A 13,673-nucleotide genomic window follows, 5' to 3' on the forward strand; every position below is an offset into this window, starting at 1 on the left:
CATAAAACATTGCAACCAAAGAATGAAAGAGTCCAGGCCCAAAAAGAGTAGAACCCCATTCAAGGTACAATTAAAAGAAAAAAAAAAAAGAAAGAAAGAAAAGAACACATCCTAGAGTCAATGGTTTCCCTAGATACTCACATAGGATGACTCAAACGAAGCTGAATATGTATGTCTCTCTTACAGAGAGAAGTAACTACAGAAAAAGAGAGACAATTTAAAAAAAAAAAAAAAACACCTCTACAGAAACAAGTATAAAAATAGATAAACACACAGGAGCATTGGTTTCTGTATATTCATTCTATGATTCAGCTGGCTGTTTGTAGAATCTTTCTGGAATCTCCCTTCTTTAGAAAGGTAGCCAATTCTTCTTAAGACTGTCAGGTGAGGAAGCTACCTTGGAGCATATGATTCATGGCTGCATAACAATAAATGCTTTTTCATAAAACAGGTACAAAACAGAAAAAAAAAAAAAACTTAAAAAAAAAAAAGCAATCCCTATTGCCAGATCTCCCTACTAACACTTTGCTGGCTGATATCCAGACATTTTCTTCTTTTTCTATGAATTCATCTCTTGAACAAAGATAACTTTAAAATTTTAAATTCTTGCTCTGCTCAACTAAAAACATTTTCATTAGTAAACTAACCAAGTTCTCCAAAAAAATGTTCCCTTGAATAATAAAACACAATTAGTATGACATAAAATTAATCTTCATTCCCATTCCCTAACTTATTGTTATTTAACTTATATGTGGAGTGCATCATGCAAAATGCTGGGGTGGATGAAGCATAAGCTAGAATCAAGACTGCCAGGAGAAATATCAATAACCTCACATATGCAGATGACACCACCCTTATGGCAGAAAGTGAAGAGAAACTGAAGAGCCTCTTGATCAAAGTGAAACAGGAGAGTGAAAAAGCTGGCTTAAAAAAACTAAGATCATGGCATCCACTCCCATCACTTCATGGCAAATAGAAGGGGAAACAACGGAAACAGTGAGACTTCATTTTCTTGGACTCCAAAATCACTACAGTTGGTGACTGCAGCCATGAAATTAAAAGACGCCTGCTCCTTGGAAGAAAAGCTATGATAAACCTAGAAAGCATATTAAAAAGCAGAGACATTACTTTGCCAACTAAGGTCCATCTTGTAAAAGTTACGGATTTTTCAATAGTCATGTACGGATGTGGGAGCTGGACCATTTAGAAAGCTGAGCACCGAAGATTTGATGCTCTTGAATTGTGGTCCTGGAGAAGACTCTTGAGAGTCCCTTGGACTGCAAGGAGATCCAACCAGTCAACCCTAAAGGAAATCAGTCCTGAATATTCATTAGAAGGAATGATGCTGAAGCTGAAGTTCCAATAAAAAGACCCTGATGTTGGGAAAGATTGAAGGTGGGAGGAGAAGGGGATGACAGAGGATGAGATGGTTGGATGGCATCACTGACTCAACGGACATGAGTTTAAGCAAGCTCTTTGAGCTGGTGATGGACAGGGATGTCTGGCGTGCTGCAGTCCATGGGGTCACAAAGAGTTGGACACGACTGAGTGACTGAACTAAACTGAACTGAACTGAACTTATTCTTGACTTAACTAAATTATGGGATAAAAGCACTATGGAGTGCTCAAATTTGTATAATCTGAGTGAAGTCACTTGCCCATCATCTCAAAATACCGGACAGGCTAGACTTAGAATCTAAATCCATTGACTCTCAACCTGTGCATGTTTTACCAGATGGTTTCTCCTTACCATTAAGGAACTACTATCTACTAATTAGCTAGCCCAAGCCCCTGGGAGCCATTACTCTACCAACACTTATCCCCTAAACTTATAGGAAAAAAAAGGGGCACAAGTGGAGTTTCATTTTCCAGGTCTCAAATGAGTCCCTGGGACTGGCTACCTAGTGAAGGTCCTTGGCTTCACACAGGAAAGAATTCAAGAACCAGCCACAGTAAAGTGAAAGCAGATTTATGTAGAGAGATACCCACTCCATAGACAAAGTGTGGGCTGTCTCAGAAGGCATGAGTGACCCTGAAATATGGGGGTGGTTAGTTTTTATGGCCTAGGTAATTTCACAGGCTAACAAGAGGGAAGATGATTCCAACTACTTTGTGGAAAGGGCAGAGATTTCCAGAACTGGGGCACCACTGACTGTGCGGCCTTTTATGGTTGGCCTCAGAACTGTCATGGCACCAGAGGGTGAGTTGTTTAGCTAATGTATTACAGTGAGTACAAATGAGGCTCAAGGTCTCCTGGAAGTCAAATTTTCTGCCACCCTGGGCCTATTTAGGTTCCAATCAGTTTTTGTGAATCCTGTTCTTAATGGCTGCTTCATTCTTTTAATGGTTGTGCCCTGCCTCCTTTCTTCCTGTCTCAAATCCATTCCTAATTCTCTTCGATTATTTCCTGGTGATATTTCCCACTGTTCCCCTCAGACTGACTCTCACTATGCCACACATCTAGAGTTTGGCACAGCCTTCAAGCTAAGGGTTTCTCTTCTAATCATTTCACGAACTGTCAGATATTCAAGTTGGAAGTGATTTATTAGCACAAACTCCCACTAATAGCACAAATTTACTGTATAATAACTCTGACAAAAAGAGATTTGATATTTACCTAAGAAATTCCAGTGATTAATTTCCAATGTATTCATTGTATTTACAGACAGTGAAGCCATTTTTTTTTAAAACCTTGGCTTCTTTTTCGAAACATTCCTTTATACCTCTTACCATAATCCAAACCTTTAATTCTCAGTAAACTCTCATTGCCCCTCTATGCTTCAATCAAGCTAACCTATTTTACATATAACGGTCTAACTCCTATCTACAGGGAGTTCCTTCCTTTCTTATGCTCTTTGTCAAAACAGTAGTGCCATCTTCTTTAAGGCCAACGTGCCAAAATATCAACTTTTCCATGAAGTTTTCAGCAACTTTCAGCTCTTCTCTCAGTAGCTGCTTAATTTTACATTCTTCAATTAAATTACTCTCTTCTAACTACCAAATGCTTTTCTGGACATTCTTATGTCTACAACTGGAATTTCCATTCCCCAAGAATAGCTAGCCATTTCTTCTGTACCTCCTGCACATCATTTAAGTGCTCTCTTTCCATAAAAGCACATGGACGGCCCTCCTTATTCTATGCATTTATTTTTTACTTCTTAAATGTATTTCTAGATTTAATGTGGAAATAAAGCAATACTTCCTAAATAACTACAGTGAAAGCTTTTCCACTTCACAGTATATCAGCAGTCTTAACGAAAATGTGCCAGCATGTACTTACTATAAGCAAATCTTGTAGCAAGCTGATGTACTCAATTCAGTAACTGAAACAATCTAACCCTCAGATTCTCAGATTTATAGATTTATTAGTAAGATTTATGGAGTATACTGCTGCCAGGGACTGTACAAAGATTTCACAACCTGATAATGCTAAATGTGACAAAGGTAAACAAGAATATAATAGAATGAAGGTGGAAACAAGAAGAGGAATGAGAAAGAAAGGAAGTATAAGAATTTGAAGTCAGAAATAGTAATGACGATACTTTATTTCAGGTGCTTTAAAGATGCCTTATTGATCTATATAAAACAAAGATAGAGGATTCAAATGCAATTTTATACCTAGGGCTTCCACAGATAACTGTAGAGTACAGGTTTTAGAGGAAAGGTGTTTGGGTTCAAATCTTAGTTTCCAGCTCTATCAATAATTACTGAGTCACATGGAGCACATTATTTAACTTTTAAGTGCTCTATCTCATAAGTTTATGTAAATATTAAATAAGTTAATGATACAGATGTTTAAAACAGAATACATACATAATAAATAATTGACAGGTGCTTCTGATGTTACTGTCAAATGTTAACATTATCACATGTATTATCATGTTTTATATTAATAGCAATAAATATTTTGTTAACCTTCTTTCTGAACTTAGAGTCACCTCATTGTTATCTCCTACTTTTAGAATCACGATCACACTTCAGAGCTGAAAACACTATTTATCATACATATTTCTAATATTAACTTCTACCAACCCGATTTTTGGAAATTTCTGCATTTCCAAAATGTAGAACAGGAAAATCTGTCCTACTCAAGACACTTCTGACACCCTAATTCTCTGCAGACACTGAGTATCCTGCAACTTAACTGAATTCTGATACTCAGTGCAGAACTCAGTGCAAGACTGCTTCCCATCTCAGATGCTAAGAGCAAACACTGGGTCCTCAGGTACCCAGAAATCAGTCCAACATGGACACATATTGGGGGTTCCCATGACTGACTTTCCTCAGGCTCAGTAATTGCTATAATGACTCAAAGAACTTAGAGTACTAGTTTACTTATTATTGCTGGTTTATTATAAAATATATAAATGAATAACCAGGTGAAGAAACACATTAGGTGACGTCCGGAAGGGTCCCAAGCACGGGAGCTTCATCTGTCCCCATAGTTAGGGATGCAACCTCCTGGCATATGGATGCATTCACCAACCCAGAAGCTCTATGAACTCCACTGTTACAGGTTTTCAGAGATCCCATTACACAGGCAAACTGATTAAATCATTAACTATTCTTGGGTTCTAGCTCAATTCCCAGCCTCTCTCCAATCCCCTAACCCTGCTCCCCCACCTCCAGAGGTCAAAGGTAGAGCTGAAAGTTCCAACCCTCTAATCAAAACTGCAGCTCTTTTGGCAATGAGCCCATCTCCAAGAGTCACCTCATTAGCATAAATACAGGTACAGTTGAAAAGGCCTTATTTTGAAAAACAAAAGATGCTCTTCTCATTCCTACCACTCATGAAATTCCTAGGGTTTTAGAAACTCAGTGTTAGTAACCAGAGATGAAGACTAAACATATTATTTTTTATTGTATCACCATATCACAGCTATTTTAATATTTTAAATTCAGAACATTCAAAACCAAAATATCTCCTTATCCTGATCCTTCCACTTGCCATATTTATTTCAGGTGCTCAGGACAAATTCTTGGCAATCGCCTCCAAGTAATTTTATACATTTTCCTCTCCTTCCTCTGCCCTCTAATACAGCTCTCAAAATCCATACATGAACCTCCTAATTATGTCTTTCTTCACTGTCACCTCTGCTGCAATCCTCCTGGTTTATCTTCCTTAAAACATCACTTGTTAAGACACATTCTTGGCTTTACAGGTTTCCTTTTGCGAGTGATATCCAATTTTGAATCATAGAATTCAAGGTTCACTACAATCTGACTCCATCTTTTCTATTTAAAAAACATTTCATACAAACATTTCTATCTCCCAAACTTAATACTCTGCCTTACTCATGCTTTTCTTTCCCATGAAACATGATCATCAAATAAGAATGACCACCAAAGTTTGTTCAAACTTTAGGACCAATCTTACTTCTGTAAAACCTCCCTCATATCACAGCACATTAATCTTGTTCTCCTTCACATCACTATTCTAGTAATTACCTAACTATTAACTAATGAGACAGTGACCCTTTATCAGTTACTATCCTATACTTCTCCATTTTGGTTATCTATAATTATCTTTTCCCCCAGACAAACCAGGCCAGGCAGAGATCCCTGGAGAAGAGCATGGCAACCCACTCCAGTGTTCTTGCCTAGAGAATCTCACAGACAAAGAAGCCTGGTGGGCTCCAGTCCACAGCGTCGCAAAGAGTCGGATATAACTGAAGCGACTTAGCAGGCACACCCAAACAATTTTAATTTATATGAAATTTACATTGACATAGTATCTCAAAGCCCAAAGCCTTAAATAACACTAGGCCAAGAGTTGATACCAACTGTGTGCTGAACTGAATTCGTTTCTGCTATGGTATGCCATCAGCTCCTTGCCAGGGGTCACAAGTACGACTACCGTCCTGACGTCACTGTCTCAGAAGCAGCCTCGTCAGTGCAGTCCGTGTGCATCACCGTCACCTTCCCCATATGACTATTCCTACTGTTTTGTTCCCCAAGCATAACAGAAAGATAGTAAAATGATGGTTATCTTTAATTAACATTTCCACAAGAAGAAAGGACATTTACCATGTTAAAAGCTGAATTTACAAAGTTATAATAGTCACACTTTTGGTTCCATAAAAACGAGTCACTTTGTACATGCTACGGACCATACATTTAAAACTACTTCATAAATTTAACTGCTTTTATTGGACAAACTTATTACTGTGAACTTTTCAGGTGCAACGTTAAGTCTAGACTAGAGGGCTTTTATCTGAAATACTTAAGGCAGGTCATTTAGGAAAAAATAGGTGGAAAGAACAAATTTAATTAAAAAATAAATAAGAACTATAACTTTGTAAGAACCAATTTCCACTAACTTGTTTTCTGAGCACTGCTTTTTCGCTAGGAAATCTTTACAGCCTTTAGGGCAAAAATGTCATATAACCTAAATCATAGTTCCTGAGAAACTGGCATTGAGCAAATTTCTTTTATAAATAAATTAAGGGACAGTGGAAGAGAAGTATTTATTTTCTATAAAACCCATTTTAAATTATTACAAAGATACAAATGTGGCAATGTGAATAATTCCTTTGGTCATTTCAAGAACAATATATATTTGGTTTTCTGAAAAGTGCTTCCAAATAGTAAAAAATAGCATTCACCTTACTCTAGTGATCATAAGAACTCTATAATACATCCTGAGAATTGAAGTTTCATCACCTACCATTTAAAAACTTGAAATCAACTAGTTAAATGCAATCTGTCACAAATTTGCACATATCTAGAGGTAACTGAATTTCAGGGGGAAGTGACAACTTGTTTACACAATTTTCCTCAGAAGTTTTTCGATCTAAGGGAATTCTGCTTTGCAAATCTATGATTCTTGAACCTATACATTCTAACAGGTTTAATTCAATATCTTGCTATTTATTTTTAGACAAAACTGCTGCATTCAAGATTCAATTTCTGTGAATAAGGTTATTCTTCATTTAGTAGAGTATCATATACTAACTCAATCTTTTTAAAAAAACACAAAAATCACAAATCTGTGCTTCTGCTGATGATTCCTTCCTTTTCTTGCAGGGATGAAAAGAATAACACTCAAAAGCTACAGCAAATTTAAAATTCCTCTCTCATTCTTATTATAGATGTAAAAGAGAATGAGTATGGTTCATCCACAAAGAATTTCCCAAGGCATCAATAAAGGATAGAAAAGAAAAGCTGAAGAGTTAAAATGAGCTGTAACTGGATTTTTATCCAATCCCCAGGCCGTGGACTAGTACAGGTCCGTGGCCTGTAAGCAACGAGGCCACACAGCAAGAGGTGAGTGGACCACCTAGCAAAGCTTCACTTGTATTTATAGCTGCTCCTCAAGGCTCCCATGGAAGAAGTGAGACTAATCTCTGATGGCTCAGTGGTAAAGAATCCGCCTACAGTGTAGGAGACGCAGGTTCGATCCCTAGGTCACACAGATCCCCTGGAGGAGGAAATGGCTACCCACTCAAGTACTCTGGCCTGAAAAATCCCATAGACAGAGCAGCCTGGCGGGCTACAGAACATGGAGTCACAAAGATTCACACACAACTGAGCGACTAAGCATACAACACAACATAAACTAGAAGAGACTTAAAGTTCATTATAATTGAATCAACTCATATTAAATGTGAAGATGCTAAAGTAGTCAAAAAGCTTCTTCATGACAATAAATAGCAATAAACAATCAGCCTCAAAACTAAGTCTCTATATTCAAGTCTACGACTGACTGTGTATGCTAAGTTGCTTCAGTCGTGTCAGACTCATTGCAATCCTATGAACTGTAGCCCTCCCCGGGCTCCTCTGTCCATGGGATTCTCCAAGCAAGAACACTGGAGCAGGTTGTCATGCCCTCCTCCAGAATATCTTCGTGCATCACTTATGTCTCCTGCATTGGCAGGCGGGTTCTTTGTCACTAGTGCCACCTGAGACGGCCCCCTAGTACTGACTTCTTCATCACAATTCTCTCTCTCATAGGATACTGGCCCCAGATAGCTGAGGTGCACGTGAAAGGAATGATTTCAGTGAGCCCAGAAGGAAACTTTATTTACTCCGTAGCTTCAATATGGAAGGCACTGTCTAGTTCTGACCTACCCTCTCTACCCTCATCTCACGCTCGATGCCATTCTACCAATCCATCATTTCAGATTATAGTTCTCATACTCTCTCACTAGCCACATCTCCAGAATTCTACAGTTCTTTGACAGCCACCAGGCTCAAGGAGGCAAAAAGAAAGTTAAAATATAAGCCTCATTTAAAAAAGTATGTTGTCACAGAGCTAATTTACTTCTATGAAAAGAGAGAAGACAAAAGTGAGTCAAGATTTAACTCTGCACCTACTATGCACTAAGGACTCAACCGGGTTACTCATATGTATTCTCTCACCTGTGAAGAAGGGCTGTCCTAACTAGCAAAATGAGGAAACAAAGCTTCCAAAGAAATCTGCTTCACCTTATCCAGAAAGAGTAAGTTGTAGTGCTGCAAACTGAACCCAAATCTCTGTGACTTAACCCATTTAGATATTGTCTATACATCAACAAAGAGGTACATATGTCTTTGGGTGTATAGTTTCATAATTTTTAAGAAATGGAGCAACATACTTTGCTCTGTAACATTTTAATAAAAATTTGACAATTAGTCTATATTTCTATGACAGTTTTGCTCATTAGCGACAAAGTTTACAGATAAATTTGATATGTGAAAATATTCGAGAAACTCACTTTTTCTTGATTAGTAAGATAATATCTAAACTTCCATACAAGATCTTGTTCTTCATATGTAAGTTGCTTTGTTGGTGGATAACTCACAATAATCTAAAACAAAGAAAAAAAGAACCACTTTATCAAATTAAAAAAAAAAACAACTTGCTATCTATTTCCATTTCATTTAAAATTTTCCATTCATTTAAATATATCTATAATTACTACAGAAGATAGGAAAACGTACATGAAGCTAAGGAAGACATAAATCTGCTGTACCCACCTATCAGTTCAAAAAGGACATTGTTAAGAGTGTAAGGGGAGAAAAAGATAGATAAAAGTTAAGCCTCATATAAAAAAGTATGTTGTTACAATTAATTTATTTCTATGAAAAACACAACAAACTCAAATAACAAAAGTTTTACCCCACCAAACTACTGCCTGCAAGATATACTATACAACATGGGGAGAGAACAATTTGCAATAACTATAAATGGAAAGTAACCCTTAAATTTGTATAAAGTTAAAAAAAAATAAAAATGAAGAAGGAAAAAGCTCACACCAATACACACACAAGAAAAAGAAAAAACAAAACAAAACAAAACACCAGAAATATTAACTTTTCTCTTGTTAATGGGTTTCCCTGATAGCTCAGTTGGTGAAGAATCTGCCTGCAATGCAGGAGACCCTGGTTCGATTCCTAGGTGAGGAAGATCTGCTGCAGAAGGAATAGGCTACCCACTCCAGTATTCTTGGGCTTCCTTTGTGGCTCAGCTGTTAAAGAATCCACCCTCAATGCGGGTAGACCTGGGTTCGATCCCCGGGTTGGGAAGGCCCCCTGGAGAAGAGAAAGGACACCCATTCCAGTATTCTGGTCTGGAGAATTCCATGGACTGTATAGTCTGTAGGGTCATAGACAGTCCACTGGACTGAGCAACTTTCACTTTCACTTCACGTTATCTTGTTAAGCCAACAGAAGACCTCTCTTAGACAATGTTATCTTAGGGCCAGTTTCTAAGAAAACTATACTAAGAAGACATACTATTTGTAGCTCTGTCTCTAGGGCTAATAGTTCCTGAAAGCCCCAAAAGGATACAAAACGACAGAAACGTTAAGTTGTTGAAACTACATAGGATTCATTAACCTGCATCTGAATCACTTTCAAGTGATGTGCTATCACATGAGCTGCAATCAAAATATCCACTCAATTATTTTTATATTAATATTTTTAAAATGCTCTTACATTTAGCTGATCTCTTGTGGCAGCATTAGGTTTGAGATCGTGGTCAGAAGGTCCACTTCTTAAACTCCGGGCAAGTTTGTGATGTTTGCTCTCAACTAAATTCTCCTATAAATTATTTAAAAATATTAACCAACAATGTAAATTTCACCAATAATCAGTTTCAACAGTCACTCAGAAAAAGCAAACAGTTACTCAAGACCAGTTTATAATGCTATTTTCTTCTTGTTACAACTGTAGTCTCCTCTGTACCTTGTGGTGATAGGGAAAGCTAAGCAAGCTTGCGTATGCTTCACCAGGCACTGGTGCACATGTGCATGCGATCCCAGGCCCTTGTTTTAACCCCCCATTGTATTCAAGGTTTTAAATCGTCTAGCCAATCAAGTGTCACCTTCACTCCAAAAACTTCTCTTGGCAACCCAGACTAAAGCTCCCTTTTCCTAGGAGTTACTAGCAACTTTGTGATATAATCATACTACCACCTTCGTTTAAACTGCCTAGGGCAGTGACAATGACCAAAACGCTTGACTATTTTGTCTATGGCCAAAATCATAAGCTTTGAACACACTGTCTTTGCTTAAAGAGACCTTATTTTATTCATTTTTACCTGTATGAATTGTCTGTTCCTGTATTTTTCCTAATTTGCAATTGGCTTTTTGGTCCTCTACTCTCCAGTATTAAGAGTTTTTGACATACTAGATACACAGCCCTTTGTGGTATGTCACAAATAGTTTCTCCCAGTTTCTCAACTGTCTTTTGACTTTGTTACAGTGTTTTTGCCGTGCAACATTTTTTTAACATAGTCGAATTTACCAATCATTTCTTTTGTTGCCTCTGGATTTTGACCCAGCTTTAGAAGTCTACCTACACTGACAGTAAAGTACCAGTTCAGTTCAGTTGCTCAGTCGTGTCTGACTCTTTGCAACCCCATGAACCACAGCACGCCAGGCCTCCCTGTCCATCACCAACTCCTGGAGTCCACCCACACTCATGTCCACTGAGTCGGTGATGCCATCCAACCATTTCATGCTCTGTCGTCCCCTTCTCCTCCTGCCCTCAATCTTTCCCAGCATCAGGGTCTTTTCAAATGAGTCAATTCTTCGCATTGGGTGGCCAAAGTATTGGAGTTTCAGCTTCAACATCAGTCCTTCCAATGAACAGTTAGGATCCAGTTAGGATCCATTTTATAATATTTAAATCGTGATTCATTTGGAGTTTTTCCTTATGCATGGTGGGAGGTATGTATGGTATGGAAATTTTATTTTTTTCTAAATGGTTCTTCCCTAGCACTATGCTCCAGTGATGAAAAGTCACCTTTATCAATTTCCTTATGTACTTGGATTTATTTCTGGGATTTTTAGACAGTTTTATCAGTCTATGTGTATACGTACATGTGCTAGTATCACACTTACACAGTCTGTTTTATTGTCTGATACAGGGATAAACCAGCTTGGTGGTACTCAATGTTTGCTATATTCCTCTATTTAGTTAATACTAATGGCTACAAATTAAAATTTTTTAACATAGCAGACAAGGGTAGCTCAACTTTTTAAAAATATCTTTTGTTTTGTCCTTTCTCAATTGCATTTAAAGCTAAAAAAATTTAATAGAGGTCTAACATCTTTGATTTTTTTAATTACAGCATCCAAAATGTTAAACCTATAATTGTTGATGAACATTTTATTTAGAAAAAAATACACTAAATAAACAGACCTCTCATTTACCTGACATTTTGGTACAAGTTATATGAAAGTAATATGGTTCCAATATGACAAAATTTGTATACACTCATACATTTTGAAGGTAACTCTTCATGTGTTTCCTGTATCTACAACGTAAAAGACAATTTGATTTTATAATGAAAACTCAGTATCCATTTTAGATCTATTAAAACAGTGGCTGACTTTATTTTTCTGGGCTCCCAAATCACTGCAGATGGTGATTGCAGCCATGAAATTAAAAGATACTTACTCCTTGGAAGGAAAGGTATGACCAACCTAGACAGCATATTGAAAAGAGACACTACTTTGTCAACAAAGATCTATCTAGTCAAGGCTATGGTTTTTCCAGTGGTCATGCATGGATGTGAGAGTTGGACTATAAAGAAACTTGAGCACCGAAGAATTGATGCTTTTGAACTGTGGTGTTGGAGAAGACTCTTGAGAGTCCCTTGGCCTGCAAGGAGATCCAACCAGTCCATCCTAAAGGAAATCAGTCCTGGGTGTTCATTGGTGGGACTGATGTTGAAGCTGAAATTCCAATATTTTGGCCACCTGATGCTAAGAGCTGACTCATTTGAAAAGACCCTGATGCTGGGAAAGATTGAGGGCAGAAGGAGAAGGGGACGACAGAGGATGAGATGGTTGGATGGCATCACTGACTCCATGGACATGGGTTTGGGTAGACTCTGGGAGCTGGTGATGGACAGGGACGCCTGGCGTGCTGCGGTTCATGGGGTCTCGAAGAGTCGGACATGACTGAGCAACTGAACTGAACTGAACTCTATTTTAAATTATGCCAGGATTGGGAACAGGAGAAGTTCTTAGATGTTTGTTTCTACAATTCCCAAGTGATCTTTTTCTTCCAAATTTTTATTCCCTTTTCCCCCCTATTTCTTCCTTTGAAGTTAGGTAAAAACATGTCGTATTTACCCTAATCATCATGTTTTCATCTTCCAATGCACTACTTTCAATCTACTTTGTTCTGATTAGGAAGGTAATTAATCTAATTAGAAATAAATAAAATAAGAATAAAATAGTTCAGAGTAATGTAAATGAATTCTAAGTGTGAATATCACAGTTTATATTATGCTGTTAAAAAGGATTTTTTTCTGGAACTTTCTAAATCTGAAGTCATCAAATCAAACATCTGCTACAAAGAAAGAATTCTTCCTCTTTCTTATTCCTGAGAGAGCTATCATCTCAACAATTCATAAGCAGGGTATCTCAAAATCATCCCAGAAACCATAATCCAAACTGAACAGTTCAGGTAACTACCCATAATCTTCCCTATTTTTCACTAAAATCAATCTCCCTCAAATTTTTATCCATTGATCTTACTGTTAACTTGTGGTATAAATAAATTCTCCTTCTATTATGATGACAATCTTTCAAATACTTGTTTCTCCAAATCTATTTCAAGATCACATTCTATAGCTCTTTCAATAATTAAAATGGTTTACCAACACTGCACTATCCAGGCCTTATAAGGTAGTATTTCTTATAAATATTCCATTTGAATCTGATTCCATATGGCTGAAGTGAATTTATGATTCACTTTTAAATAACCAATGAAGTTACAGAGACACTTTTTAGAAAGTGTATGATGTGGATATAAGTCATAATCAGTCTAGAGAAAAGAACTTTCATTAGAAATTTCACAGTGACTCACCATAGACATCTGAGGGTCAGGAACTTTCACTATCTCAAAGCTTGTTAAAATTGGAGATGACTCATCACCATCCTGGATCACAATACAACAAATTCAAAAAATACATACATATATATATTTAACCAAATGGCAAGAGACAATACATGAACATGTGTACTCGAATGTATTTTAATTTTTAAATAACATCATTCCTCCCTTTAAATTATCATCTTTCAACTATATTTTAAATCCATTTGTTACATATATATATCCATTTGTTACCTTCTGTTGCTGATGAAATATTTTGAGAAAAATAAAATTTAACAATAAAAAAACCTGTATTATATAGTTATTAGAGATATGATGTCAGGAAAATCAGTAGACTATAT

General features: G+C 37.1%; 1 protein-coding gene across 1 annotated transcript in view; it reads right to left on the reverse strand.

Moving 5' to 3' along the window:
- The window catches only part of PIK3C3 (phosphatidylinositol 3-kinase catalytic subunit type 3), a 165,828-nt gene that overhangs the window by 90,853 nt on the left and 61,302 nt on the right, over window positions 1–13,673 (reverse strand). Inside the window, exons 7-9 of the mRNA XM_055559404.1 lie at window positions 13,306–13,377; window positions 9,919–10,023; window positions 8,697–8,789 (exon numbers count right to left, since the gene is read on the reverse strand). Coding sequence (XP_055415379.1) covers window positions 8,697–8,789; window positions 9,919–10,023; window positions 13,306–13,377 — 270 coding nt within the window. The remainder of the gene's footprint in view (window positions 1–8,696; window positions 8,790–9,918; window positions 10,024–13,305; window positions 13,378–13,673) is intronic.

Source organism: Bubalus kerabau, chromosome 21, assembly GCF_029407905.1.
Source record: "Bubalus kerabau isolate K-KA32 ecotype Philippines breed swamp buffalo chromosome 21, PCC_UOA_SB_1v2, whole genome shotgun sequence".
Lineage (NCBI taxonomy): Eukaryota > Metazoa > Chordata > Mammalia > Artiodactyla > Bovidae > Bubalus > Bubalus kerabau.